This window comes from Chanos chanos, chromosome 10 (genome assembly GCF_902362185.1).
Source record: "Chanos chanos chromosome 10, fChaCha1.1, whole genome shotgun sequence".
Classification (NCBI taxonomy): domain Eukaryota; kingdom Metazoa; phylum Chordata; class Actinopteri; order Gonorynchiformes; family Chanidae; genus Chanos; species Chanos chanos.
Genome location: NC_044504.1, coordinates 37,427,397 through 37,455,177, shown reverse-complemented (window position 1 = coordinate 37,455,177; position 27,781 = coordinate 37,427,397). Strand labels below are relative to the sequence as shown.

At 47.6% G+C, this 27,781-nt stretch overlaps 2 protein-coding genes across 2 annotated transcripts in view; both read right to left on the bottom strand.

Moving 5' to 3' along the window:
• Positions 1 to 6,079: 6,079 nt before the first annotated feature.
• Positions 6,080 to 8,984, bottom strand: asb1 (ankyrin repeat and SOCS box containing 1). Its single transcript, XM_030786835.1, has 5 exons — positions 8,819 to 8,984; positions 8,321 to 8,462; positions 7,792 to 8,094; positions 7,035 to 7,417; positions 6,080 to 6,823 (listed from the first exon to the last, which is right to left on the bottom strand). Exons 1-5 carry the CDS (start codon positions 8,916 to 8,918, stop codon positions 6,693 to 6,695), a joined length of 1,059 nt encoding a protein of 352 aa, XP_030642695.1. The 5' UTR covers positions 8,919 to 8,984; the 3' UTR covers positions 6,080 to 6,692.
• Positions 8,985 to 12,361: 3,377 nt separating this feature from the next.
• Positions 12,362 to 27,781, bottom strand: part of traf3ip1 (TNF receptor-associated factor 3 interacting protein 1) — a 20,715-nt gene continuing 5,295 nt past the window's right edge. The window contains exons 4-16 of the mRNA XM_030787638.1: positions 27,126 to 27,236; positions 26,545 to 26,776; positions 26,303 to 26,484; positions 26,070 to 26,147; positions 24,588 to 24,671; positions 24,291 to 24,315; positions 23,992 to 24,067; positions 19,545 to 19,631; positions 19,235 to 19,363; positions 18,980 to 19,014; positions 18,772 to 18,848; positions 12,751 to 12,974; positions 12,362 to 12,532 (exon numbers count right to left, since the gene is read on the bottom strand). Coding sequence (XP_030643498.1) covers positions 12,367 to 12,532; positions 12,751 to 12,974; positions 18,772 to 18,848; positions 18,980 to 19,014; positions 19,235 to 19,363; positions 19,545 to 19,631; positions 23,992 to 24,067; positions 24,291 to 24,315; positions 24,588 to 24,671; positions 26,070 to 26,147; positions 26,303 to 26,484; positions 26,545 to 26,776; positions 27,126 to 27,236 — 1,506 coding nt within the window. The 3' untranslated portion in view covers positions 12,362 to 12,366. The remainder of the gene's footprint in view (positions 12,533 to 12,750; positions 12,975 to 18,771; positions 18,849 to 18,979; positions 19,015 to 19,234; positions 19,364 to 19,544; positions 19,632 to 23,991; positions 24,068 to 24,290; positions 24,316 to 24,587; positions 24,672 to 26,069; positions 26,148 to 26,302; positions 26,485 to 26,544; positions 26,777 to 27,125; positions 27,237 to 27,781) is intronic.

The following is a 27,781-nucleotide window of genomic DNA, read 5'->3' as shown; positions in this document are numbered from 1 at the left end:
CTGACACCCCATATTTAGACCCCTCTGTCGCAGCTCCGCCGGTCCAGTCCTGCAGAACAGTCCTGGGCTCAGGATCTTAACCGTACCGTTTCTAGGTACCTCACACTCACGCCCCCCCCCCCCCCCCCCACCCCTCCATCTCAAACGCGTAATTCACCAGAGCGTCCACATTGAGTGTAACCCAAGGGGAAAGCTTTGGAATTTAAGACTGGAAGTGAGCAGTAGAAGTTGTAGGGCCATGTCCCTGTGGAGACGCTGCAAATGTAAAGAAACTTGTCTTTTATTTTAAGGGAGGAGTATACACTGACTGGAAGTGATGGTGGCAAAAGTATTCACCATGAGGTGTCTGGGATCTGCGCGAGTACAGAGTTCTGATATCTCTTGACTCGGAGGGAGAAATGTGAGAGGTCTTCGGGGAAGGAGCGACTGTGAAAACAGAGGCTGTTGCCAGCACTGATCTTCTAAACGTCTCTTTCCTCTCTTTTCCTTCGTACTGGAGATCTGGGAAGCTCGTCTGGGCCTTCTTATCAAGGGAGGAAATGGCTGATTTGATGTGGCGTTGTGCTGTAGGCTTGGAGTTATTCCCACTGGCCGTCAGAAGATCGAGTTGGGGGGAAAAGCCTGAATAGTCACTTTGGGCCCCTGGCCAATTGGGACACCCCAATTCCTTACAGTTCCCCTGTAGTCACAAACCCACTGCACTTCAAGGTCACTTGATCTGAATCACAGAATGCGACACTTGCAGACCCTTCCAGGGGTCTGTTAATGTACTCTTCATTACATAACGGCATGATTCACGAATAAAAATGAGGATATGGTTGAGAAGATCATGGTCTTTTTTGGATGAGTGGTATTAGTCACGAGGGGTCTTGTGACCCAGGATGATGCAGCAGGGTGATGTAACCCCGGATCACTGCTAGGCAGCGTGTGTGTCTCTCGGATTCACAGGCCTCCGTGCAGGCCCGGTCTCACGGGACAGCTAGCCCCGTTCTCCACTGATTTCCATGCCTGCAGGTTTGAGTGTGGGATTCCGGGGTTTGAGGAAAACACATTTTACTGAATTCCCACAATGCTGCTGGAACAGTTCTTTCCCTCCTCATTTTCCAGGAGGCTTGTACCGCTCCTGGTGATGTTGTTGTTCAAATGGCGGCTTGTCACCCGGGTGACAATTCCTACTTTATTCCGTGAGGAAGCCCATATCCCCTCGGACACGTTGACGGAGCGCTTTGTTCCCCAGCCAAAAAACCAGACCATTCCTCAGCTGTGGAGCAGCTCCCTAGAGTCTTAGCTTCACTGAAGCAATTAACCATGGGTAGTTTGGCTTAATGAATACTATCAATTACAGATCCTCTGTACTTACAGAGCTGGAAAGATTTGGAACCGCTGTGGTATTTCAACAGAGAGAGAGAGAGAGAGAGAGAAAAAAAACAACACTTTACAAGGCTTTGTGGTGGGCAAATATCAGAAATGATCAAAAACTATATTTAGAAGTGGCTCTACAACGTTAAAATCTAATGTGAAATTCGACATATCTAAATAATCCCACAGATCCCGTAGTTTCATACTGTACTTCAAGTGCAGAAGCCATTTTAACTGCTATAGCATATGTAAAAGATATTGAACAACTTGTGACTACATCTCATCTAACGAAAATAACCGTTTCATCCTAAAAAGACCGGATCTGACGAGTAAAAACACACATATTATCTACTGCTTGAGTATGATACAGTAAATCCAAGAGGCCCACTTGTTTATGACGCAGTTAAAGAGTTTTACGGGCAAGCACTGGATTTCCAGTGACGAGCATTCAGAAACTGAGACATTAATTAGTGATCCTATCTTCCTGCCACATTCACGACTGCCGGTGCCTTTTGGAAAAAAGTCAAATTATGTGCCATTAAGCAATTTTGGTTTTCTAATTAAACCCATACCGCACATTTATAGGTAAATTTTCTCCATTCAATACATCCTGCCTAGAATCCCGTTAATCACCTCAGTGTCGCCTTTCCTCTCCGTTAATACCAGCGAAAATGCCTTTTCAGATCTGACACGCAAAAGCCCGCGGTTAAAGAGCCGCATCAGACATGCCGATGTAATTTAGACTGCGTGTACGAAAGAAGGGAAAAAAAGGAAAAAGAAAAATGACTAGAATTTTAGGGATCGTTCACCATAGCCAGCCTTTCCTATTTCTCTGCCCCAAAAACGCTACAAATGCAAAACACGGTTTAACTTGGACTGTAAACCATAAAAAGTATTTGATCAACACAAATAGAATAGGAAAAAGGCAGATGCTTGAGTTTTTTTTTTTCTTTTCTTTCTTTTAATGTATCAGTAAACCAACGGCGTGTTAAGCCTGTAAGGAAATTCAAAAGCCACGAAAAAAAGGGCTTTTGAGTCAAAGACATGAGATCACTGTAACAAAAATGTGTTGTAATTAAGACAGGGAAATACAAGCGCAAGTGAGAATGAAAAAAGGCACACAGAGCGATGGAAAAAAATGAACGCTTAACAACGTTCAGCTGTTGCTCAAATTCAATAAAAGTTAAACAACAGAAAAAGATCTTTTATGTGCAACACGTGCACAAATAGGCCACATTTTCTTTACATGGTCGTATAAATACTCAGTATTTAGCCTATTTAATTTCCCATTTCACCAAGGACAATTTCATGAGGAAATTGAATATACTTCAGTGGGAACCTTGATTGTGTCAGATAGAAACGGAGGTGCAATTTGCGGAATCATTTATAACCTCTGTGACTATTTGCAAGGAAGTTCATCCGGACTTCACGAATTGTCACGTAGCCCACACGAACAACCGAAAGCGAAAAAAAAATCACCTCGTATAAATTTAATCAGAACTGGTGGCATTCTCTTTCCAACATCCAGACAGGTTTTCTGTGCGATAGAATATTGGACTATGCCTAAGGGACAGCATAATGACAGAGGAGACCTGAGAGGGTCACGGCTCCGCTGCTGGGAATCAGACGTTGTTGGTCAGTCTGGTACGGAGATGGTGAAGAGCGGAGACATCAGCGCACGACAAGGGGAGAGTGCCACCTAGAGCCATCAGAAAGACTCACAGAGATCCTCACAGACACACTGACCCGCAACCACCTGTCTGCAGCGGCAGAGAGAGCCCTCTCGTAAATGTTTATATACAGAATAACTGATGCGCGGCCTGAGAAGCAGCTGCACGTGTGATGCGTCTTAATTCAGTGTTCGATATTAATTCTGCATCAGAAAGGACGGATTGTCCGTGTTTATTCGTTTATGAACAGGCTGAGTGCAACTCATCTGAGACCAAACTGGCATGCGCACACGGTTTCCATATCGGAGTCTGGCCATTTGGCACAGCCAGTTCGCTGCGAGGGGAAACTGTAGTGGGAAACACCAATCTCAGGCTTCACTCATGGGAGTACTGGGCTGTTCAGTGGCTCCTCTCCAGTTCCCCATTTGAATAGGATCCGGGGAGGGGGAGGGGGAGGGGGTGGGGGTGGGGGGGATTACTGAAGTCCCACTGCTGACGACGTTGTCTTCGCTTGATCATTTTCCACATTGAACGATGACATGACAGCAGAGACACAGACAGAGATGAGTAAATGCACAGGGGACTCAAGTGAGAGTGCATCTATTAGCGTGTGAACCAAACCCACCTTTCCCTTCTCTAGGCTAGCTGCTCTCCAAGTCCTGTAGTCTGCTGCTGATTTGCTGGCAAATCAAAACATTTCCCAGGCTTTGCTTGTTTCCATATTTTGTGGTTTTTTGACAAGATGTGGTTTGGCTGTCACAACATGTAGGCACACTTAAGTTATAGTTCACAGAAAAAAAAAACTGCAGTTAATACTCACAGAACGATCCAGAAGGATCTTGTGTGGGAATTTTCAGGCTTGCTATTAAACCTCAAAGGAATCCTTTATCATTTTAGCTGCCTGTTTGTGGGGGTGAGAGTTAAGCATGATATGTGTACCCAGGGGTCTCACAGTGGCTAAAGACTGTGTGAGCTCTAAACAGGTCTAAACAGTGTGCTCCAGTCTTGACTGAACTTCCTGTGTGTTATGGTCACTGGCACTATGAACACAACATGATTCTACAAAAAGAGGGGGAGAGAAAGTTACTGTGTCTCTGATTTGACACATTAATTTACTGTTTGGAGAAACGTGAACCAGGGTGAGAGGATGAAAGTGTGGCAAGGCTTTTCTTTCCTTTTCTCCTCAACTGCACGTTCAACTTCCTGGTTTTGTGTATTTCCCCACAGAACTAGTGCATGTGTGTCCCCTGACACAAGCCAAGTCAGCCACCACTAATTTTCACCTGATATTGTAAAAGCGTCTCCACGGAAACACAGCGCAGTGTGGAGGGCCGTCCTATGTCCCTGGATTCCCACCCACCTCATCAATGCTGGGAGTCACTGAGAGAGCTGGTGGGGAATGTACCCCTTTCTGGCCGCCCCTCCCAAAATACAGCCGACTCCATTCCTACCGCCACCCAAATACAACCAACTCCATTCCTACCGCCACCCAAATACAACCAACTCCATTCCTACTGACGCCCAAATACAACCAACTCCATTCCTACCGCCACCCAAATACAACCAACTCCATTCCTACTGACGCCCAAATACAACCAACTCCATTCCTACTGACGCCCAAATACAACCAACCCCATTCCTACCGACGCCCAAATACAACCAACCCCATTCCTACTGACGCCCAAATACAGCCAACTCCATTCCTACTGACGCCCAAATACAACCAACCCCATTCCTACTGACGCCCACAAACAACCAACTCCATTCCTACTGACGCCCAAATACAACCAACTCCATTCCTACTGACGCCCAAATACAACCAACTCCATTCCTACCGACGCCCACAAACAACCAACCCCATTCCTACCGCCACCCAAATACAGCCAACTCCATTCCTACTGACGCCCACAAACAACCAACTCCATTCCTACTGACGCCCAAATACAGCCAACTCCATTCCTACCGCCGCCCACAAACAACCAACTCCATTCCTACTGACGCCCAAATACAGCCAACTCCATTCCTACCGCCGCCCACAAACAACCAACTCCATTCTTACCGACGCCCAAATACAGCCAACTCCATTCCTACTGACGCCCAAATACAGCCAACTCCATTCCTACTGACGCCCAAATACAGCCAACTCCATTCCTACCGCCGCCCACAAACAACCAACTCCATTCTTACCGACGCCCAAATACAGCCAACTCCATTCCTACTGACGCCCAAATACAGCCAACTCCATTCCTACTGACGCCCAAATACAGCCAGCTCCATTCCTACTGACGCCCAAATACAACCAACTCCATTCCTACTGACGCCCAAATACAGCCAACTCTATTCCTACTGACGCCCAAATACAACCAACCCCATTCCTACTGACGCCCAAATACAACCAACCCCATTCCTACTGACGCCCACAAACAACCAACTCCATTCCTACTGACGCCCAAATACAACCAACTCCATTCCTACTGACGCCCACAAACAACCAACTCCATTCTTACCGACGCCCAAATACAGCCAGCTCCATTCCTACTGACGCCCAAATACAACCAACTCCATTCCTACTGACGCCCAAATACAGCCAACTCCATTCGTACTGACGCCCAAATACAGCCAACTCCATTCCTACTGACGCCCAAATACAACCAACTCCATTCCTACTGACGCCCAAATACAACCAACTCCATTCTTACCGACGCCCAAATACAGCCAACTCCATTCCTATCGACGCCCACAAACAACCAACTCCATTCCTACTGACGCCCAAATACAACCAACTCCATTCCTACCAACACCAAAATACAGTCAACTCTATTCTTCCTGCCACCGAACCCAGCAGTGGGACTTCCAGGACTCAACACAGAGCATGGCGTAATTTTCACGAGCAAAGCTATTTGTGGACCGGTTTGGTGAGAAAAGGTTTTCACACTCCAGAGTAAAACAGGATGTAATATGTTTTATTATGGTTACAGGCATCTTCAGTTCATTTAAGGCAAAGATTATAAGTATTTCCCAGCAAAACAGGAACACAGTTCAGTCAGCATGACAACAAATAATATCAAATTACAAAGTCCAAGTCCTGAAAACCACAGCAGTGCCACTCCATGGTGGCAACTGAGAGCAAGAAAAGACATAAATTAAATTAATCAGATGAAAGAAGTAGCTTCTAACACTTTAAGTAGCATGTAATTTAATCACATCCCCATTAAATATCTTGAGACAGCTGTCTTGTGTATTGTAAAATGCCAAATACTGAATAACACTCCAAAAACCAGTGTCCACATGCAAAGTGGTAAAATGGTGCAGGTAAAGAGTGATAAAGTGTGCCTTTGGAAAACAATGTGTTTTATCACCTCTCTGACCTCTAATCAAAAGTGTTTAAAGTGCCAGAACCAACACCAGCAGCATCACAGCGTATATGATAGCTGAACATTATTTTTTTTTTTTAACAAATCCTCAAACTCATTGTCAAAATAGCAGAGCACACAAGACTATCACTCGCTGTCTACTATTACACAAACACTCTCGCACATATGGACTGCAAGAAGCCAGGGTCAGGTCCTTCGCTTAAAAAACAAAACAAAACAAAACAAAACAAAAACCACCGCTAATAAGCCTTCACATGTAATCCAGTCTAGCGCCGGCCGTGGGCCAGAGTCAGGCCTGGTGAAGCAGGAAGTTCTTTATGGCGTCGGGCAGCGGGAGGCTTGAGATGTGTCTCAGGCGTGATTTACCCATGGTCCTCCTGATAGTGATGCGACAGACGTGAGTCAGTCTCCTCGGACATCCTGTGGGGAACAGTGCAGGCCACATGAGAGAATATGTTACACACATATACTTTCTTTGTCTTTCTTTAGCGTGTTTTTAAATTAGTTCAGTAGTTCAGAACTAAAACAACATGAGAAACGGGGAAGACAATCCCAGATAAATGTTTTTATCAGATAAGAAATAAACAGATAATCCCCTTCGTGAGACGTTTACAGACAGACGCTAACGTACTCCTGGCCTCCTGATAGATGCGCAGGGCCTCAGGGTTCACCCTGACCCGCCCCATGGCGTCTGGGTCCGGCTCCTCCCAGGGCACGAGGTACGGATCCGCTCCGTGGTCGAGCAAGAGGCCGACGAAGGCCGGTTCACAGCCGTGTCTCAGCACGGCATCCAGCAGACAGGAGGCCAGGCCCCGGCCCAGGGCTTCCCGACTCACCGGGCCCGTGTAGTTGTAGTCTGGGTTGGCCCCCGCCTGCAGCAGCAGCCGGAAGCAGTGGAGGTGATGGTAGGCTGCGCTGATGTAGAGCGGACACACCACCAGTGTGGAGAGAGTGCGAGCACTGAACAACGGTCTGGGACCCAGCTGCTGATCCACGTCAACGTCAGCGTTAAACCTGCAGGAGTTTGAGGAGATTCACCGTTATGATGACATTTGTTGTTGTTGTTGTTGTTGTTGTTTTGTGTGTTCTCAGTTTTTTTTTGTTTGTTTTTTTTTTTTTAATTTAAAGAGCAGGATTCATTCAAGACAACATTAAAGAAACTCTCATTTTAACCCAAAATTTGTCTCAATCATTTAAAATTTAAATGGACCCAAGAACGTGAGATGGGAACCCCGGCAAAATATGATTTCACAAATCAAATCAATCAATCAATCAACAGACAGATAAACACATGCTGATGAATCCAACTCACTGGTACGAACCGGTCGTACTAACTGGTCTCACACACATTTAAAACTCCACCTCAGAGCGTGAACATTCAGTCTCACCTTATCAGCTCTTGTAGAATATCCACTCTGCCCACACGTGCTGCATGGTAAATGGGTGTGCTTCTATGGTGCCTGCTCCCGTTTGGATCTGCCCCGGCCTCCAGGAGAATCCTCACGCAGTCCAAGTGCCCGTTCACCACCGCCACGTACAGAGCCGTCTGCCCCTTCACGTCCACCAGGTCCACCTCGGCCCCCTGGCCAATCAGGTACCCTACGCAGTCCCCGTGCCCAGCGGTGGCGGCGATGCGCAGCGGAGTGCAAGGCAGCCAACCACAGCACCAGACGGACTTCTCATTAATCCGCCTTTGCGTCGACACAGTCAAGGCACGGAAGAGAAGAGAAACACGGGAACAGGCACAACCTGGTGACTGTCTGTGCCAATTTAGACATGCCCTGACATGCATGCGTCCAATTACCTCGTCTTAATTACACAGTAATACGAATGCAGTTTTTGCGTTTGTGACAATTTGAGCATGCACAGTGCGTGTTGGCAAAATGCCCATCCTGAGCGTCACTGAAGCAGACTCACTGTTTGAAGCTCTCCTCTTGTAGAAGACTTTTGATCGTGTCCAGGTCACCCACATAGGCCGCGTTGTGAAGCCGCATGTCCTCACACTGTTCCAGAGGCTTATCGCAAAACTGCTCCTGCAGCCATTCCTTCAGATTCCGGCCTGAGCAGGAGACGAACACATGCAGGCGTGAATTACAGGGCTTGGAAGAAGGGGTCGATGTCATTTGCACAGCGCAGTGTGTGGACAGTGCGTGTGTGTGTGCACTTAAGACGCTTAGACGCAATCATTTCACTAGACATTTACTGGAAAGAGATTAACTTAACGAAAAATCAGAAACAGCTGATAGCTGCGCAACAGTTAACGACAGACGAATGAAATACTTTAAAAACAGCGATTGAGTTGTCAGCTAAGACTGTTCTGTCCTCTCGTGATTTCTAACTTTGACACTGAAAGCTCTCTTGCTAGAATGTGATGCTTCACGGAGATGATGTAATGTCGTCTGTCGCTCGTATTACCTGCAACGGTGCTGCTGGGAAGATCCGAGACAGTTACAAGTGGATACCCCATGTTGGGTGGGTCATCAACATCTCCCTCAATGTCCCCTCCATCAGCCATAGTACCCCTTTTCTCTGACTCCTAATCAAACTCGGCTCCAACGGAACTGAAATTAAAAGAGGACGGAAAACCAAAATACACGTGGGATATTTTTATTTTTAGTGAACTTTTTGACGGTATGTTTACCATTGGCATCATCATGGAAGTTCGGGCTTGTATCTCGCCTTTCACTTGCTGCGATTGGCCGATTGTTACTTCCTGTTTTACGTTTGGTTAAATTTTAAGGTGGCGCTGTGTGATTTTTCCTGAGGTTACAACCCATGTCCATAGTGTAAGCAGCGTTATAGCGATACAATATTATTGAGGAAACTGCATCGCTAAACAAAGAAATACAAACTGATCATTTATGAAGTCCCGTCATTTATAAAGCACCCACACACTGTGAGTGTAAATACACAAGATTATAGATGAGTGACTAAGAACGAACTGAGGTTGCTTAGGTACACTGTGAAAAAAAAAAAACTGACTTCGCTTTTGAGACTCACGGCTGGAGATATGCCCAAATCACGGTTAGACCAGTGCCTGGGATAGGAGCCACATTTTGAGCTGATCTGTGGTAGGTGACTTGAGTCAGTCATTGTTGGAAGTTTATTTCAGAGAGCTACAGAGGCGTGCTGTATTGCTGCTTGACGACAGCTGAACCGTGGACACTGGGCTTCAGTCTCTATAAATAAACACGGCGCATGGCAGGCCCTTGTATCACTCACCCAGGACTGAATCACGGAGAACTGGAACACACAGCTTTATAAACACAGGCAACTCTTCGGTGGAAAAACGGGAAACATTCGTCAGAGACTACCCTCATTCATCCTAATGCTGATGTGTCACTGTGACTGTCTGCCAAACGGTTCAGAATTTGGCATTTTTGAACCATTTTGTGCCAAAACTCGGGTGCTTGTATATATCAGACAAACTCTGATAAAGCTTTTCCCCTTCTTGTTCGTCTTTTTTTTCCCAGGAAATTTGGATTACGATACCTTGCTGAGAAATTAACAGTAGGTTCGTAAGTATGTGAACTTAAACCGAGTGGTCAAACACTTCAGAGTTGGTGAGTTTATCCACACGGAGGTGACAGTTAAAATCATTTCCTCCTCAAACACGTGGCCGTCATTTCAGACGGTTGATTCCTTGGGCTTTCTGTCCTAAGCCCTCAGCAGGAGGCCGCTAGGACAATGGTGCTCAATTAACACGAGCAGTCTCCTCGCTTAGCCTTTATCCAAACGTTCACTTCACAGCACCCAGCACTTTCTAGCGCAGGTGCACGTCTTTTCAAGGGGCTCCAAACCCAGATTTATCCGACCTGGTCAAAGTTAACTTTTAAGAAACAATTTAACGGTCTCCGGAGTCTTTGTAAATGTCGTTCTGTTTGTGTGTGTGGGCGTCATGCGGCTGTTTGTTGAGTCGTCAGAAAAAAAAGGGATAAAGTAAGTGGTTTAATATGGACTTTTAGTGAATTAGTGTGTTTTTTATTAATATTATCTTGGGCCAGTCCTCAAAGACTGGGCGTAGCTCTGAATGCGAATGTAACATGCCAGGCGTCAACAGAACTTCATGTGAACAAGTCAAAAATACAAACTCAAGTCATTCATCACCTCACCGTAATTCAAAAACAGTTACCCAAAACAGTCATAAAAATGCCACTATTATTTTTACCTCACAACAGGCAAAAAAAGACCTTAACTCCTGGCACCAGTCATCCCCCCCTCCCCCAGTGAAAACAGGGCACTTAAGTAAAATGTATCCATTTATTTTCAGTTTCACTCCACTACAAAATTTATAGTCATATTTTAACTATTATACAAACAAAATGTACATAATATACAGTAAAGACATAGTGATAAAATGGTAAAAACAGTTTACAGTGTAAATGGTTCGGTCTCAAAAATAAAAGGAAGTATATCTCCAATAGTGATCTGTTTTAAGAAACGATTATTTCCTTTGCAGTAAGGTGTAATTTGCTATGTGTAATACTGATATGAAAATGGTGGTATTGAGCGTAAGTATTTTTGATACATCCGATTATACTGTACAACACAGTGTGTACTGCAAAACGATGTAGTGCCAGGTGAAACCCATATTAACCCCACACTGTGCCATTCCAGTAGATGTCAAGTGTTTGGGCAGAAGGCAAATCATTTATACACCTAATGAGGTTTCACTGAATAAATCATTTTCTTAAGTTTTTAGAGTATATTAAAATATAATCTCTCACGTGACCACACCACATTGGGAGCTTTTGCTGTATTTGACCACTAAACTCCGCAAACTCCAGTGAGTTACCCCTCATTAAGGGTAAATTATCATCTCAAAACAAAACAAAACAGAAATAAACCAAAAACACACTGCTCTGTTTCATTTCTGATAATGGTGAAACCCACCCAAAGTCATTTGAAAAACGGTTATAAACTGGTCCCATTTCAACTGAAATGTATTTGGATTTTAGAGAAAACTAGTAACATTGTCAATAGAAAAACAAACAGTTGTGTGTCGTTTTCATTTTAGACTTTCATTGTACCAGCCCAGTGACACTGAGATTTATTACTTAAACTAAGGATTTTTGCTTTTCAGGTAACACATGTTGTTTTCCCTCCTATTTGGTACAGTTTTATATATTTACCAAAGTGCAATGGTGCTGTCAAAAGGACAATGTATGCATCTAAAGCTTTTGGCATGTCTGCTCTAAACTGAAACAAAAACAAAAAATCTATTGCTTACCACACATTCTCTGGAAAGCTACAGATAACAGTGAGCGTGGACAGAGGTCAGCTTATATATGCCAAAATATTGCCATTTTTACTTTTGAAAAAAGAAGAAGACCAGGTCGATCAGCCTGGATAAAACATTATCTTTGTGTAAAAAAAACAAAACAACAACAACAAATGTGTAGCTCTTTTCATAAAGATCTCAGAGCAAGCATGTGTATATGTGTATGTGTGTGCATGTGTACATGTGTGTGTGTGTGTGTATGTGTATGTATGTGTGTGTGTGTGTGTGTGTGTGTGTGTGTGTGCGCATGCGTATGTGTGTGTGCGCATGCGTATATGTGTGTGTATGCATGTGTATGTGTGTGTGTGTGTATATATGTGTATATGTGTGTGTGTGTGTGTGAGAGAGTGAGTGAGTGTACTGGAGTGATGGTGGAGATGCAGTGCAGTGCAGTGCAGGTGTGTCTTTTTCACATTGATACAGTGACAAGCCCAGGTAAACCTTGACCGTCTCAGCAGATTCCTGACTGCTGCTGGTCTTACAGAAGGCACCTTAAAAATCAGAGAGATGAAAACGATGCTTGACTTTGTCAGAATCCTCAGGCTTCGCTCAACAGCCCACTCAAAAGTGCAAATGAGATGTCTGTCTGGAGACAGCTAGAGGCACACCATCGTAAGAGAGCCACACACGCTCCGGCTCGGTGCTTCAGAAGCTCATGAATTTACTGGGGGCTTTGCCTCCTTTATGTGTAGGAGTTGGAGTTGATGCTGGACAACATCTTCTGGATCTTCTGCTCGTTCCTCCAGATGTTGCCCTTGAGAGCACAGATCTTGTCCTGCTCTTCTTTGATGAGCTGTTCCAGCTCAGACAGCTGGGCTTTCAGGGGCTCCACCGTACTTTCCGTGATTCTGAGAGGACAAACACAGAAAAACACACAATCACACACACACACACAATCATACACACACACAGAAACCACCACACAGAGTTCATTAAAGACAGCGTAACATCCAAATCACTCTCCTGATCTCCTCCTCCTCGCTCCTGTGGGGGAGCGGTGAGTATGCTGCGTGTGTGTGTGTGTGTGTGTGTGTGTGTGTGTGTGTGGTCGTGTCATCTGTTATACCTCTGCTCCTGAAGCAGGGCTTGTGCGTGTTCTTCGTTCTCCTTGCGCCAGGTTTGCAGTTCCTTCTGCATGGCGTCCACGTCCTCCTGGATGTAGTCCATGATCTTGCCCATGGGAAGAGCACTGCTACACACGGTCTGGATGCCCGAGCGTAAGTGCTCGATTTCCCTAATCACCATCTCCCGCTCCTTCTTAAGAGCCGTTTTAGACTCCAGCAGCCAGTCCTACAGCACAAGTGAGGAGGAGTTAGGAGGGAGAACAGGCAGAGAAAGACTGATGGGAGCATGGACCACGACACTACAGTTAATGATGGACTCATGGGGTTTCCCCTTTTTAGCACCTAAATAGAAATCCTTACTTCATCAGGTACGCGCTAGCATGTGAACAGTCACACACACACACACACACACACAGCAGAGAGCACTTCAAGTGAATTACACAAACAAGGTTAGAGGAATTCTATAACCATCAGCAGTGCGTCAAAAAAGACTGAGGTCTGCATTTAGTGGTTTAGAATTTCAAGGCAGAAATTATACAAACCTAGAAGTGTATATAAAGATCAAAACCAAAGGGGAATATGGCACCATAATGTGAGTGAGTGGTTAGTGAAGGCCCTCTCTGTATGGTATGTGGTTGGGGGGTCACCCCTCTGTGCCTGGGCCAGGAGGACCTCCCCTGGCATAGTAGACCCATGCCTGTTTACTCAGCTGGGGCCGAAGGCTGTGTGTGGCACCAGGCCAAGCAGGCCTCACTCTCACCGCCTGCCTACTCTACTCTACTCCTCTATCCTGCCACACACACACACACACACACACTTTTTTACTAGACATGACTTGGTTTATTTTAGTAACAGCCTATGGCAGTGAAGTTGTTTTACCTCAGGATTCAGTAACATCTACTTCATTTTTGCCTCTTTCAAGTTGAATTTCTGGGCTAATTGTGCACCGGCGGGAACACACAGGTTACACTAATCAAATATCGACCATACTGAAACTACCCAGTACCACCCCCAAAAACAGACCAAAGTGTCACACGCAGTGCTCTGGTGTAAGTGCGTCACAGCTCACCAGTCTAGACATCATGTGTCACCTTTTTTTTTTTCATTAACGTTTAATCATTTAACCTTTTAATCATCCTTCAGTCATCCATACTCCACACAGCTTTACAAAGCCATGTGGTGCTGCACAGGACTCCTCAAACAGTAATATACTGCTTTCCTTTAGGAAGCTAGCAAAATGTCTGACAAGCAAACCCCCCCCCCCACCCCCTTCGCTCCTGTAGTCTACAAGTGTGTGGGGATTGAAAATGTCTAATGGTCGTCTGCAATGTGGGTGGTTTGCCTGACTGCGTAACACCCCCGCTACACAAACACTGGCCCACACATTCAACCCACTGTTCATGAAGCGCGGAGGCCAGGCATGATTCGCTCTGTTTGCCGTTCTCTCGCCCCTCACCTCCTCCAAACAAAAAAAAAAAGGGGGGGCGGAAAGAAAAAAAAACAGTGCTCCATGTCTCTGTGGACATAAATCAATCATTAATAGGAGCCTTGTTGGGGTGTCCTCATTCTCTCCCCCCCCCCCCCCCCCCTTCACTCACTCCCCAGGAAAATATTTGTTTTGAGCAGAGTTGACTGGGGAAGGTTTTCCATTAGCTCAGACGGTGACAGAGGCTGCCGGACCGACACCGGGGCAGGTGGCCCTTACAGCTACTGGGTCGCTGGATGCGACGGTGCCCTCCGTCCGCCTGCCCGTCCGCCCTGGAGCCAGACCCGGGGGTTCTCAGCCCTGGGCTCTCACACTCACGCCAGGCTGTCTCGTCACACCACAGCAGGTCTCTGAGCTGCATGGCTCAAGCCTCATTTACCTAACGAGGACGTGCAACGCAAAAGGAATGATTTATAGGCTCCTGATGGAGAACGCAGGAAAAAGGACAGAGCAACACTCTTCAAAGAGCACGCCGACATGACAAACGACTCCTTACGCACGAAAACCTCTTACGGGATCAACCAGCCTCACCAGCATAATGAATCTGAGCAGTGCTAATTTAGCCCTGGCTGCAATGGCACCTTTCTGTTTGAAAGAGCACTTTCAAGAAGAAGAAAAAAAATAGGTGTTTTAAACTAGATTTAGTCTCCAGAAATCATATAAACTGGTGAAGAGACAAGAACATAGAAGAAAAGCAAACAGTCATCACCTAGATTCTATGATTCACGCACTTCGTCTTACAACGATCCATCGTTGTACAAAGCACCAGAGACAGCATAGACTCACTGGGCCCAGTGCAGCCTCCGGTAGTGGTCATACTGGTACATGGGGCTGCTCCCAGAGCAAAGCCTGGCTCCCACAGCCCTGGGCCAAAAGGTCCAGCCCCTGTTGGTTAGACGCTACCAGAGAGGGGCACCACTGTGAGCACGTGGGACAGCAGCCGGCTTCTGAGGACCAAAGATTAATTAAGCGCCGTTTAGGGGTTTCCTCCGCAGGGGAAACGCGGGCCCCATCCAGCTACATCATAAAAATAACAGGGATGTAGTGGGGTGTGGAGAAAGAGCCCTGTGCACAGGATGCAGGGGTTAGGTCGTCCTTGTGGAGGTCACCTCTACCAAGGTCGCTGACCCTGACCCCAGGCTGAGGCCGGACCACCACAAAGACAAAGACAAAACAACAGCGCTGACTGTACAGAGGCTGTCCTGATGGGTTCAGATTTAATCTCCTGAACGGACTGGTAAAGAGAAAAGGTTAAGACCCGACAAGACCGGCTTCAAACTTTTGACAGAACAGTTTCACTACGCTGAAAATCGCAAGACCGGCTTCAAACTTTCGACAGAACAGTTTCACTACGGCGAAAATCGCAAGACCGGCTTCAAACTTTCGACAGAAGAGTTTCACTACGCCGAAAATCGCAAGACCGGCTTCAAACTTTCGACAGAAGAGTTTCACTACGCCGAAAATCGCAGGTCTTCCTCACTCGGCGTGGAGGCCACGGTGTGCGGTTCATCCTTAACCTTTTCGCTTGCTCTCGGCCGAGACGTGGCTGCGCAGTATTCCTCGGAATGCAGGGAGGGAGTCATTTCCTTACATTTGCTCGGAGAAAGTTGGATGTTTATGAGGACAGAAAGCCTGAGGGGAAAGCTATTTATTTTCCTGCCTATTCTAGGGAGATCACACAGACCTTTCCCCTGCATGGCTCTCACTCAACAGCCATCCATTTGTGTGCCGAGCCGTTTATTTATCCATTGCTAACCTTCATCAAGGCTAATTTGATGGTGTAAAAAAAAAAAAGGTGGGGGTGCTGGAGTGGGGGGGTTGGTTTTGGGGGGGGGGGGGGGATGCCTATGAAAACGCAGCAGCTGTGAGAGGCCAATTCTGTCCAAACAAAAAGACGCCCTACAAGACGTTTCTTACAATAATATACATTTTCCTGGGGGGGTGGGTTTGGGGGTCACAGAGTAGGTCAGCCCTAAAATATACAGCAAATCCTTCAGACGGACTGGAAAGAGAGGAGACTGCACATCATAACTGCCTCCGTCCACTGGAAATTACCTTTGTGAAATATGACATTCCAAACAGAGATCGCACAAAACGAAACAAGACGATCTAGAAGAACTCATCAGGCTTTTGACAGACTTCAAAAAAAGAAAAAGAAAAGAAGGAAAGAAAGAAAGAAAGAAAGAAAGAAAAGAAAAGAAAAAACCCATAAAACTGAATGTACCACACAAACAGCTGGAGCGCTGACTAAAATTACATAAACATAAATTTTTGTCTGATTTTTTTACTCTCCGAGCACACGCAAACCGCTGGGATGCAGTTCGGTCATAAATATGGTAAAGGTGGAACTTGCCGTATCCTCGGCGGAGTCGGGGGTGGGGGGGGGGGATCTCGAGGGGGGGGGGGGTGAATTTTCATAGCTGGAGAATGACTTACGGCTGCTGTATTGTCAGAGCCGACAGGCCGCGGCCGGGAGCCTGAACTATTTACATTCTTAACCCTTGATGGTACAGCGTGATTACAGAAGAGCGTTGGCATTATGACGTTGACCCCTGACCCTTTTCATGTCAGGAAGGAAGTCATTATGGCTTTTTCAGCCGCTGACTGGGCAAAGGGAGCAAGGCACACTGCTTCACCTGCAGCCCCCTCTTTCTGTCTCTCTCTCTTTCTCCCCCCCCCCCGCCTCTCTCCTCTTTCTCTCTCTCTCTCTCTCCCTCTCCCTGCCTCTCTCTTCCTCTCCCTCTCTCTCTCTCTCCCCCCTCTCTCTTTCTCTCTCTCTCTTACTCTCTCCCTCTCACTCTTTCTCTCTCTTCCTCTCCCTCTCCCTCTCTCTCTCTCTTTCTCCTTCTCTCTCTCTCTCTCTTACTCCCCCCCCTCACTCTCTCTCTTTCTCTCTCTCTCTCTCCCCATATCCACCTCAGGCCCTGTAAGAGCGGCAGGGCCTTCAGAGAGCTGATCTTCCTGCATTAAGTCAATTAGGAGACAGGGCCCTGCACGGCACTCAGGTTCCAGCACAGAGCCGCACGGCGTCTGATGAGGGGAAATCTAATTTGATTATTTGGAAACGGAGGGAAATCCAGAATGATTATTTTGAAATGAAGAACACAGGGAGAGGGGAGCTGTGGAGCAAAGCGACCAGGGAGGGGGTGGTGTGTGTGTGTGTGTGTGTGTGTAGGGGGGGCAGCTCTGCACGCATGGAAGTGCTGGAACGAACAGCCGACCTTTCATCAGGCCAGAGCGGATCGGGGAGAAGAAGCGGACAGACACACCTCCTCCTGCTCGTTAGACCCGGTCCTGTCTAAGGCAGCCACGAGCATGTGGCCCAGTCTGGGGCTGGGAGTCAGGGCCTTTCTGCATGAGTGCCAGCCCCAAACACAGCATCCATCAGGACCCAGTCTGTGATGGACAGATGGGAAAAGAGCATGTTCTGGCCGGCCGGACCACCCAAAGCACGCCACCCCTACCAGCAGGTCATGGGCAAGAGGTCCTCCAGACTGAATCATTGTGTAAATATTCAGTGTGGGAGTGGTCTGGCACTGACCGGCCATGCCGGCCTGACTTCTCATACGCCAGACGCAGGGTCTGATAACACGAAATCAAACTGGCACGGAGCTGAAAAAATATATGCTTTATAAAATACAGAGAGCTCAGTTCATTGTTTGTGCATGGGAAAGGATGTTAAAAATAAATAAATAATTGTTTTAAAAAAAGCTACGTTTATTGGCTGGTCGCGCTTTGATGGAACGCAAGATCCCGAAAGAGCCGTTTTGTGTGGAATGGATTTTCATTGATCTTTGAAAATTAAAAAAAACTCCTCCTTTCTAGTGGTTGTACTCTGGCCAGTGAAAATGAGAAACACTTTAGTGCCATTCATTTTAAGCTATTTTCCACTGAGAGATATCCGTGTTGACACAGGGCCACAGGAGGGCCAGGGAATCAGAAGATTTAAGAGGGAAAAAACATTTCAATAAATCTACCCTCAAACACATTCAAATTCAAAAACTAGTTTTCAAGACACTGTTGTTTTACAGGAACTGGATTGAGTAACACACACACACACAGAGAGCATTCAGAGTTAAGAGCCTGAGACAAACTTGTGCTTACATACACAAATGAGCCCACAGCTGTGAAACAACACATTAACACACATAAAAGTCGGAGATATCTGGACATACAGATCTGCTTGTTCCGTGGCTCCACTCAACAGAGCAGCACTTGAATGGGTCTGTGCCACTGCAATTATAGCTTTCCACTTCATTTCAAAAGCTGCTTTCTTTAGCAAACAGACGGCGTGCTAAGCTAGGTTCTCAAATTAAAAACAACAAAAAACATCCCTCAAGTCTTGTTTTTGCAGAAATTAATGCTGATGCTCTTTGAGATTTTGAAATGCAAGTTGTTACTCACACCAGAGGAATGTTTTTGTGAAAAGCAGACAGCCTTTTGTGGTACTGCTAAGCTGACATCACAGTGCCCTCTAGTGGACATAAGTAATGCCCACAGTTTTCACTGAATTCTGTGAGGGGGGAAAAAAACCTACTTGGTCTTTTGACTTTGGAGATGAAGGTGTTGATTCAAAGTCCTTCTTGGTTGCCAGGATTTTTGTGACAAGCCCACCTGTCAAAAAACAAGGTGAAAAGCTCATAAAACGACAGACAACTCCAGGGCTTTGCTAAAAAGAGACATATGTAGCGTTAGCGTCAGTGTTAGTGTTACATATATATAGCGTTGAAATGCAAACAACTCACCATGCTTTTCATCACCTTGTAGTTCAATGGAAGGCCTCTGTAGTAAAAAAGACCATAAATAAAAGAAAAATCGACATAGGCGCAAATCTGAAAATGGAGTTTGGTGGGCTAATACACTGACTCTAAAAATGACACTTTTTTCTCATTCCAAGACAGACATGGGATGACTTTCATAAGGTAAAACTGAATCATGCGTGACATTCATAAGCTAAAACCCAAATCACGCGTGTTCTGTGTATGACACACGTCTGCGACCCAGCGGCTCTCCTCACCTCCATCTCAGGCACAGCTGACTCCTCCACCACAAACAGGTCGTCTCCATCCTCCTCCTCATCCTTCTTTCCCTCCACGATCACGGCTGACGGAGCTTTGGCACTGCCCTGCCTGAGGGGGTGGAGGTAAAGAACAATGCAGGAGAAGATTTCAGCCCAATCTCAGACATTTCATTTACAGGAATCAATAACCAAACTGTCACTGTGTGCCCGAGAGGAGAGCGCAGGGTCAAACTGCGTCTTTGTCTGCGTGGTGAGGTTACACGGACAGACGTTACTCGGGGCAAGCTGACCTTTCGGCGGAGGTCACGTCTGTGTAGCTCTCTTGTCTCTTGACTCTAGGAGGAGCAGGACGGGCGCTGCCTGGCCGTGGGGCCCTCCTTAAGAATAAAAAAAAAAACAACATTTCAAATCATAATGATCTTTCAAAACCACGACACACAACATCCGGCATGTAAAAAAAAAAAAAATCAGACTGAAAATAGTTTTGGTTAAACTGTGCTTGTGTAAGCTCCACTGCACTGTGAAAACACTCATTGCAGGCTGGATGAGAATCTGGATGATGGACAGTATTACGTGTGACTGTGTGTATGTGGGAGGGCCTGTCCTGGCCTATAGTTCTGTTCAATTGGTGCTGAAATGTAAATGAGGCCAGGTTGTTGTATGGACAGTGAGTGAGTGACAGCTCTGCTGTATCGCGGTGTCATGTTACACTGTACAGAGAGAGGAGGATACACATCAATGAACTCCAATGCAAACCAATATCTCCAGCAGGGGTGGGCACATTTACAAAATACCAAACATTATCACAAACATGTTCTCACACACACAGAGAACACACACACACACACACACACACACACAGAGAACACAGCTCATTATCTCACTCTGCCTTTTTATTCTCACTGAAGGGAAACTGTCCAAATTCAATGGATTTAAAAGCTGCACATTTGTGGGGTCATTACCAGTAATTGTGCAACAGCTGAGCTCTGGTAAACCATTCTATTACAATTTTACAACCCCCTACAGAGACCCCTCTCCCACGCACAGGACAGACACAGAGACAGAGACAGAGACCCCTCTCCCACGCACAGGACAGACACAGAGACAGAGACAGAGACCCCTCTCCCACGCACAGGACAGACACAGAGACAGAGACAGAGACCCCTCTCCCACGCACAGGACAGACACAGAGACAGAGACCCCTTTCCCGTACCCAGGACAGACACAGAGACGGAGTCCCCTCTCCCACGCACAGAACAGACACAGAGACAGAGACAGAGACCCCTCTCCCACACACAGGACAGACACAGAGACAGAGACAGAGACCCCTCTCCCACGCACAGAACAGACACGGAGACAGAGACAGAGACCCCTCTCCCACGCACAGAACAGACACAGAGACAGAGACAGAGACCCCTCTCCCACACACAGGACAGACACAGAGACAGAGACAGAGACCCCTCTCCCACGCACAGAACAGACACAGAGACAGAGACAGAGACCCCTCTCCCACGCACAGAACAGACACAGAGACAGAGACAGAGTCCCCTCTCCCACGCACAGAACAGACACAGAGACAGAGACAGAGTCCCCTCTCCCACACACAGAACAGACACAGAGACAGAGACAGAGACCCCTCTCCCACGCACAGAACAGACACAGAAACAGAGACAGAGTCCCCTCTCCCACGCACAGAACAGAGACGGAGACAGAGACCCCTCTCCCACGCACAGAACAGACACAGAGACAGAGACAGAGTCCCCTCTCCCACGCACAGAACAGACACGGAGACAGAGACAGAGTCCCCTCTCCCACGCACAGAACAGAGACGGAGACAGAGACCCCTCTCCCACGCACAGAACAGACACAGAGACAGAGACAGAGTCCCCTCTCCCACGCACAGAACAGACACGGAGACAGAGACAGAGTCCCCTCTCCCACGCACAGAACAGAGACGGAGACAGAGACCCCTCTCCCACGCACAGAACAGACACAGAGACAGAGACCCCTCTCCCACGCACAGAACAGACACGGAGACAGAGACAGAGACCCCTCTCCCACGCACAGAACAGACACAGAGACAGAGACAGAGACCCCTCTCCCACGCACAGAACAGACACAGAGACAGAGACAGAGACCCCTCTCCCACGCACAGGACAGACACAGAGACAGAGACAGAGACCCCTCTCCCACGCACAGAACAGACACAGAGACAGAGACAGAGACCCCTCTCCCACACACAGGACAGACACAGAGACAGAGACCCCTCTCCCACACACAGGACAGAAACAGAGACAGAGACAGAGTCCCCTCTCCCACACACAGGACAGACACAGAGACAGAGACAGAGACCCCTCTCCCACGCACAGAACAGACACGGAGACAGAGACAGAGACCCCTCTCCCACACACAGGACAGACACAGAGACAGAGACAGAGTCCCCTCTCCCACACACAGAACAGACACAGAGACAGAGACAGAGTCCCCTCTCCCACGCACAGAACAGACACAGAGACAGAGACAGAGTCCCCTCTCCCACACACAGAACAGACACAGAGACAGAGACAGAGTCCCCTCTCCCACGCACAGAACAGACACAGAGACAGAGACAGAGACCCCTCTCCCACGCACAGAACAGACACAGAGACAGAGACCCCTCTCCCACGCACAGAACAGACACGGAGACAGAGACAGAGACCCCTCTCCCACACACAGAACAGACACAGAGACAGAGACAGAGTCCCCTCTCCCACGCACAGAACAGACACAGAGACAGAGACAGAGACCCCTCTCCCACGCACAGAACAGACACAGAAACAGAGACAGAGACCCCTCTCCCACGCACAGAACAGACACAGAGACAGAGACAGAGACCCCTCTCCCACGCACAGAACAGACACGGAGACAGAGACAGAGTCCCCTCTCCCACACACAGGACAGACACAGAGACAGAGACAGAGTCCCCTCTCCCACGCACAGAACAGACACGGAGACAGAGACAGAGACCCCTCTCCCACGCACAGAACAGACACGGAGACAGAGACAGAGTCCCCTCTCCCACGCACAGAACAGACACAGAGACAGAGACAGAGACCCCTCTCCCACGCACAGAACAGACACAGAGACAGAGACAGAGACCCCTCTCCCACGCACAGAACAGACACAGAGACAGAGACAGAGACCCCTCTCCCACGCACAGAACAGACACAGAGACAGAGACAGAGACCCCTCTCCCACACACAGAACAGACACGGAGACAGAGACAGAGACCCCTCTCCCACACACAGAACAGACACGGAGACAGAGACAGAGACCCCTCTCCCACACACAGGACAGACACAGAGACAGAGACAGAGACCCCTCTCCCACGCACAGAACAGACACGGAGACAGAGACAGAGTCCCCTCTCCCACGCACAGAACAGACACAGAGACAGAGACAGAGTCCCCTCTCCCACACACAGGACAGACACAGAGACAGAGACAGAGACCCCTCTCCCACGCACAGAACAGACACGGAGACAGAGACAGAGTCCCCTCTCCCACACACAGGACAGACACAGAGACAGAGTCCCCTCTCCCACGCACAGAACAGACACAGAGACAGAGACAGAGACCCCTCTCCCACGCACAGAACAGACACAGAGACAGAGACAGAGACCCCTCTCCCACACACAGGACAGACACAGAGACAGAGACAGAGACCCCTCTCCCACGCACAGAACAGACACGGAGACAGAGACAGAGTCCCCTCTCCCACACACAGGACAGACACAGAGACAGAGACAGAGTCCCCTCTCCCACGCACAGGACAGACACAGAGACAGAGACAGAGTCCCCTCTCCCACACACAGGACAGACACAGAGACAGAGACAGAGACCCCTCTCCCACACACAGAACAGACACGGAGACAGAGACAGAGACCCCTCTCCCACACACAGGACAGACACAGAGACAGAGACAGAGACCCCTCTCCCACACACAGAACAGACACGGAGACAGAGACAGAGACCCCTCTCCCACACACAGGACAGACACAGAGACAGAGACAGAGTCCCCTCTCCCACACACAGGACAGACACAGAGACAGAGACAGAGACCCCTCTCCCACGCACAGGACAGACACAGAGACAGAGACAGAGACCCCTCTCCCACGCACAGAACAGACACAGAGACAGAGACAGAGACCCCTCTCCCACGCACAGAACAGACACAGAGACAGAGACAGAGACCCCTCTCCCACGCACAGGACAGACACAGAGACAGAGACAGAGACCCCTCTCCCACGCACAGAACAGACACAGAGACAGAGACAGAGACCCCTCTCCCACGCACAGGACAGACACAGAGACAGAGACAGAGACCCCTCTCCCACGCACAGAACAGACACAGAGACAGAGACAGAGACCCCTCTCCCACGCACAGAACAGACACAGAGACAGAGACAGAGTCCCCTCTCCCACGCACAGAACAGACACAGAGACAGAGACAGAGTCCCCTCTCCCACGCACAGAACAGACACAGAGACAGAGACAGAGACCCCTCTCCCACACACAGGACAGACACAGAGACAGAGACAGAGACCCCTCTCCCACACACAGGACAGACACAGAGACAGAGACCCCTTTCCCGTACCCAGGACAGACACAGAGACGGAGTCCCCTCTCCCACACACAGGACAGACACGGAGACAGAGAAAGAAAGAAAGAAAGAAAGAAAGAAAGAGGGCAAGCTAACCTGTTGGCTGTTTGGTGTGGCACTACTTCACCATTCTCCAGGTGAACGGGCTTCTCTGTCGTTGCTGTCTTACCCTCTGGAACGAATGAAAAAGCTTTGACTGAAGACTGTGCTCCACACACTGTCCACTGTGCTGTGCTTTAAGCAGTATGTGAGCCTTTAGGCTACACAGCACTAAGCTCACAGTGAGACAGTGGCCATCAACTGTGAGACACTCTGCAGGTGTCAGGATGCAGGAGTGGGGCTGAGACTAACTGAAGGGAAGTATCTTTATAACATAAGGTAACATAGCCACTTACCTGCATCGCTGTCAGATTCATCTGAGTGAAAAAGAGACACACACACACACACACACACAATTTCACATCATTATTACAACACAAACACACTCAAAGCATCCACTGCATCCCACAATCGTCAGATTTTCAGCCATAAACTCTGACATGTTTACTACGATCATTTTATGAAATGTCCAATGAACCCATTCAAAAACCTATTTCTCCCTTATCCATTATCATATCTGAGATTAATGTAATCTGGTCATTGAACATTGAACACACAGAGTTCAGTAAGTGCTCGTGTGACAGGGAGAGTGGCTGTGTACCTTGTCCTCCAGGTTTGGGCTGGCGTCTCTGGCCTTTAGCAGAGGACGGTCTGGGTATTCTCACAGGGCTCACATGCTGGACAAACAGAGGGAAAAAGTCTAACCACACTACACTTCAAAACAAAACAACAAAAAGTCTACCTATCCCACACTTCAGAACAAAACAACAAAAAGTCTAACTGTACTACACTTCAAAACAAAACAACAAAAAGTCTAACTGTACTACACTTCAAAACAATCAAAACAAAAAGTCTAACTGTACTACACTTCATAACAAAACAACAACAGGACTAAACTCAGCCATGTCACAGATTTAAAATGAATCAAGACCATTTATGTGCAACAAAGACACTGAAAATATAACTATGTCTTATTTCACGCGGCCTAGATGTGAAATATAAAAAGACATAAATGATGTATCTTTTCCATGTCGTATTCCTTTCCCCTCTCACACCAGCACTCATGGTGAAAGAGTCATGTGATTATCCAGTTTAAAGAAGAAAGAAAGTTACCTGGTTTTCAGAGGCATCTGTAGGCTATGTAAAAACAAAACAGAGAAAAGCTTAGAAAAAAAAACAAAAAAAACTTGCAACTATGCTATGTAGACGCCCATTTCTGAAACTGTGAGCCTAAAAAGGACCGCCAGTAGTAACTGAAGTTGATCACTGAAAAGCAGAGGCACTTGTAAAGCAGAGGTCAGAGAGCCCATCGTCCCAGACAAGCATTTCGCCTACATCTGCCTCCAACCACACTGCTACACAGACAGGACACACTCTGTGACACACACCACAGTCTTCAACCAGGCAGCACTCAACACTAGACTTCTACATCTGGAAGGACACTCTTACGAGGAGACGCGTACAGTAAATACCTGTTCAGTGTTTGCCTCAGGTACCTGTGAGGACTGAGAGGTGTGATGAGGAGTATGCAGTTAGTCAAACAGTCCACAGGGATCTACAGGGCATAGCCGCAGTAGCCTAGCACAGCTAACAATGACTGCTCTAGCCACATTTAAAAAAATCTAGAATCAAACACACACACAGTTCAAAGGCTTTTCTGAAGTCGCTTCTGAAAGAGCAAGCAAACGCTGCCAGGATTCTAGCACGTCTACCAGGCCTAACACGAGTGAACCAGCAGCACCAGATGCACCTGTCGACGGTCCAAACCCCTCACGCGGCTACAGAGCTTTACGTGCACTATCATAACACTCAGTTCAGTAACTCTCACCGAGCTCCAGTCTATCACACTCAGACCTGACCGCAAAGACGAGCCCGCAACACTCACACATACCAACCAACACACCACCGCAGCAATTCACTGGGGGTTATTTTATTTTATTTTTTTTTTTTGCCTGAAGGGCTCTAAACGTGTCATTGAGTGCAGTTTGAAAGAAAAAAAAAGAGATTGTAGCAGAGCAGGCTGAGAGAAGACCTTGTTATTGTGTGAGGTTGGGTGATGAAGCAGTGAAGCTCACCTCTGTTTCAGGCTTATGATTTTTACTGGGGGCCTCTGCATGAGTCTTCTGTTTACTGCTCTCCTCTGTCCCTTTCAGCTACATGAAGACAGAAATGGGTAAAGAAATGAACAGATACTGTAAAAAAACAAACAAAAAAAAAACGTGTATTTCTACTGGACAAGCTGCCGGAGAGGATACACTCTTTGGTGAAACGGTGTCAGTGTGTGGAAGAGTCCGGAAAGAGCACAAACCTTTCCATCGCCTCTCTCCTTCACCTTCTCTTCTCTGTGTCGTTCTCTCTCCTTCTCTCTGTCTTTTTCTCGCTCCCGCCGTTTCTCGTGGTCGTGATCTTTCTCTCTGTTCCTCTCTCTGTTCTTCTCTCTGTCTTTATCGCCATCCCTCTCTCTGTCTCTCTCTCGGTCCCTGTCTCTCTCTCGGTCCCTGTCACGGTCCCGGCCTTTCTCTCTGAGCTTGTCTCTCTCTCTGTCACGACTTTTGTCCTTCTCCCGTTCGCGGTCTTTCTCTTGACTCTTGTCTTTGTCCCGGTCGCGACTTTTCTCCTTGTCCTGGTCGCGGTCTTTCGTCCTGTCCCTGTCCTGTCTCTTCTCAACCCTCTCTCCGTCCCTGTGTCTGTCTTTCTCCCTCCTCCGCGCCTCCTGGTCCCTGGCCTGGCCCGACTCCTTCTGATCTTGACCCGCGCTGCTCTCTTTAATCTCCCTTTTCTCCTGCAAAACACAGAGTCATCAGCACCCAGACACCGACCCCAGCACCTCACAGGGCAGCGGGCTGCACAGTCACCCCGGCTAGGCTGACGCGCGAACAGACCAAAGGTACATCTGAGAAATGGAGTGAGGACAGTTTAAAGGTGAACTCATCTCCACCGTTGTCATAGTTTAAATCACACTGTGATTACAAGTGGAGAGCTAGCGCAGTTAAACCATTTTCCCCTCTAGTGTCCAGTGAGAGTAAGAATGGGGGAGAAATAATAGGAGGTGATGTCAGGTGTGTGCAGGCTGACTCTGTACGCCTCCAGAGGCCTCTGTGCCCACAGAGACAGGGCTCGCTCAGCCGCACAAGTCTCACCTCTCTGTTCTCTTTGTCCTGAGACTTAGACGTGCTGGCCTTGCCCTTCAGCTCCACCTTGTCTCCTGCCAAGACCCGTCTCACCGCCTCGTCACTCGACAACTACAGCAGGAAGGAGACAGGTTTAACACACTGTTCCACGCATGGGCGACTGAATGAACATGGAAGACCACCGGGACTTTATGTGAACACAACTGAAGGAGAACAACAGTATTTTTTTTGTGTGTTTTGTTACGCATGAAGCATTTACACAGGACCCACTGACTTCAACAGCCGCTATCACCGAGAGAACAACGTGAATGGTATGAGATTAGCATGCTTAGGACTGAGAGAATATGATTCTATGTTTATTTTCATTCACGATAACACACAAGCCAGTAATCTCGAGATACTCATTGGTCCAGTGGATTTATGTGAAGTCAGTGGAGAGGGAGGCATTCAAAAGCACTACAACCCTTTCGATTCTGAGTAAGTCTAACGAGTCTCCCCTAAGGAAGCCAGGGCGCAGTTTCAGATCCACTCCGCAGCTCTCTCAGGGGACCAATTAAAATGAGTTACGCCTCGAAACCATCTCCCTCACACATCAAACCTGGACATAATGAGTTTGAGTCCATCTCTAATTGCCATGCTAAAGCTCATTTTCCATA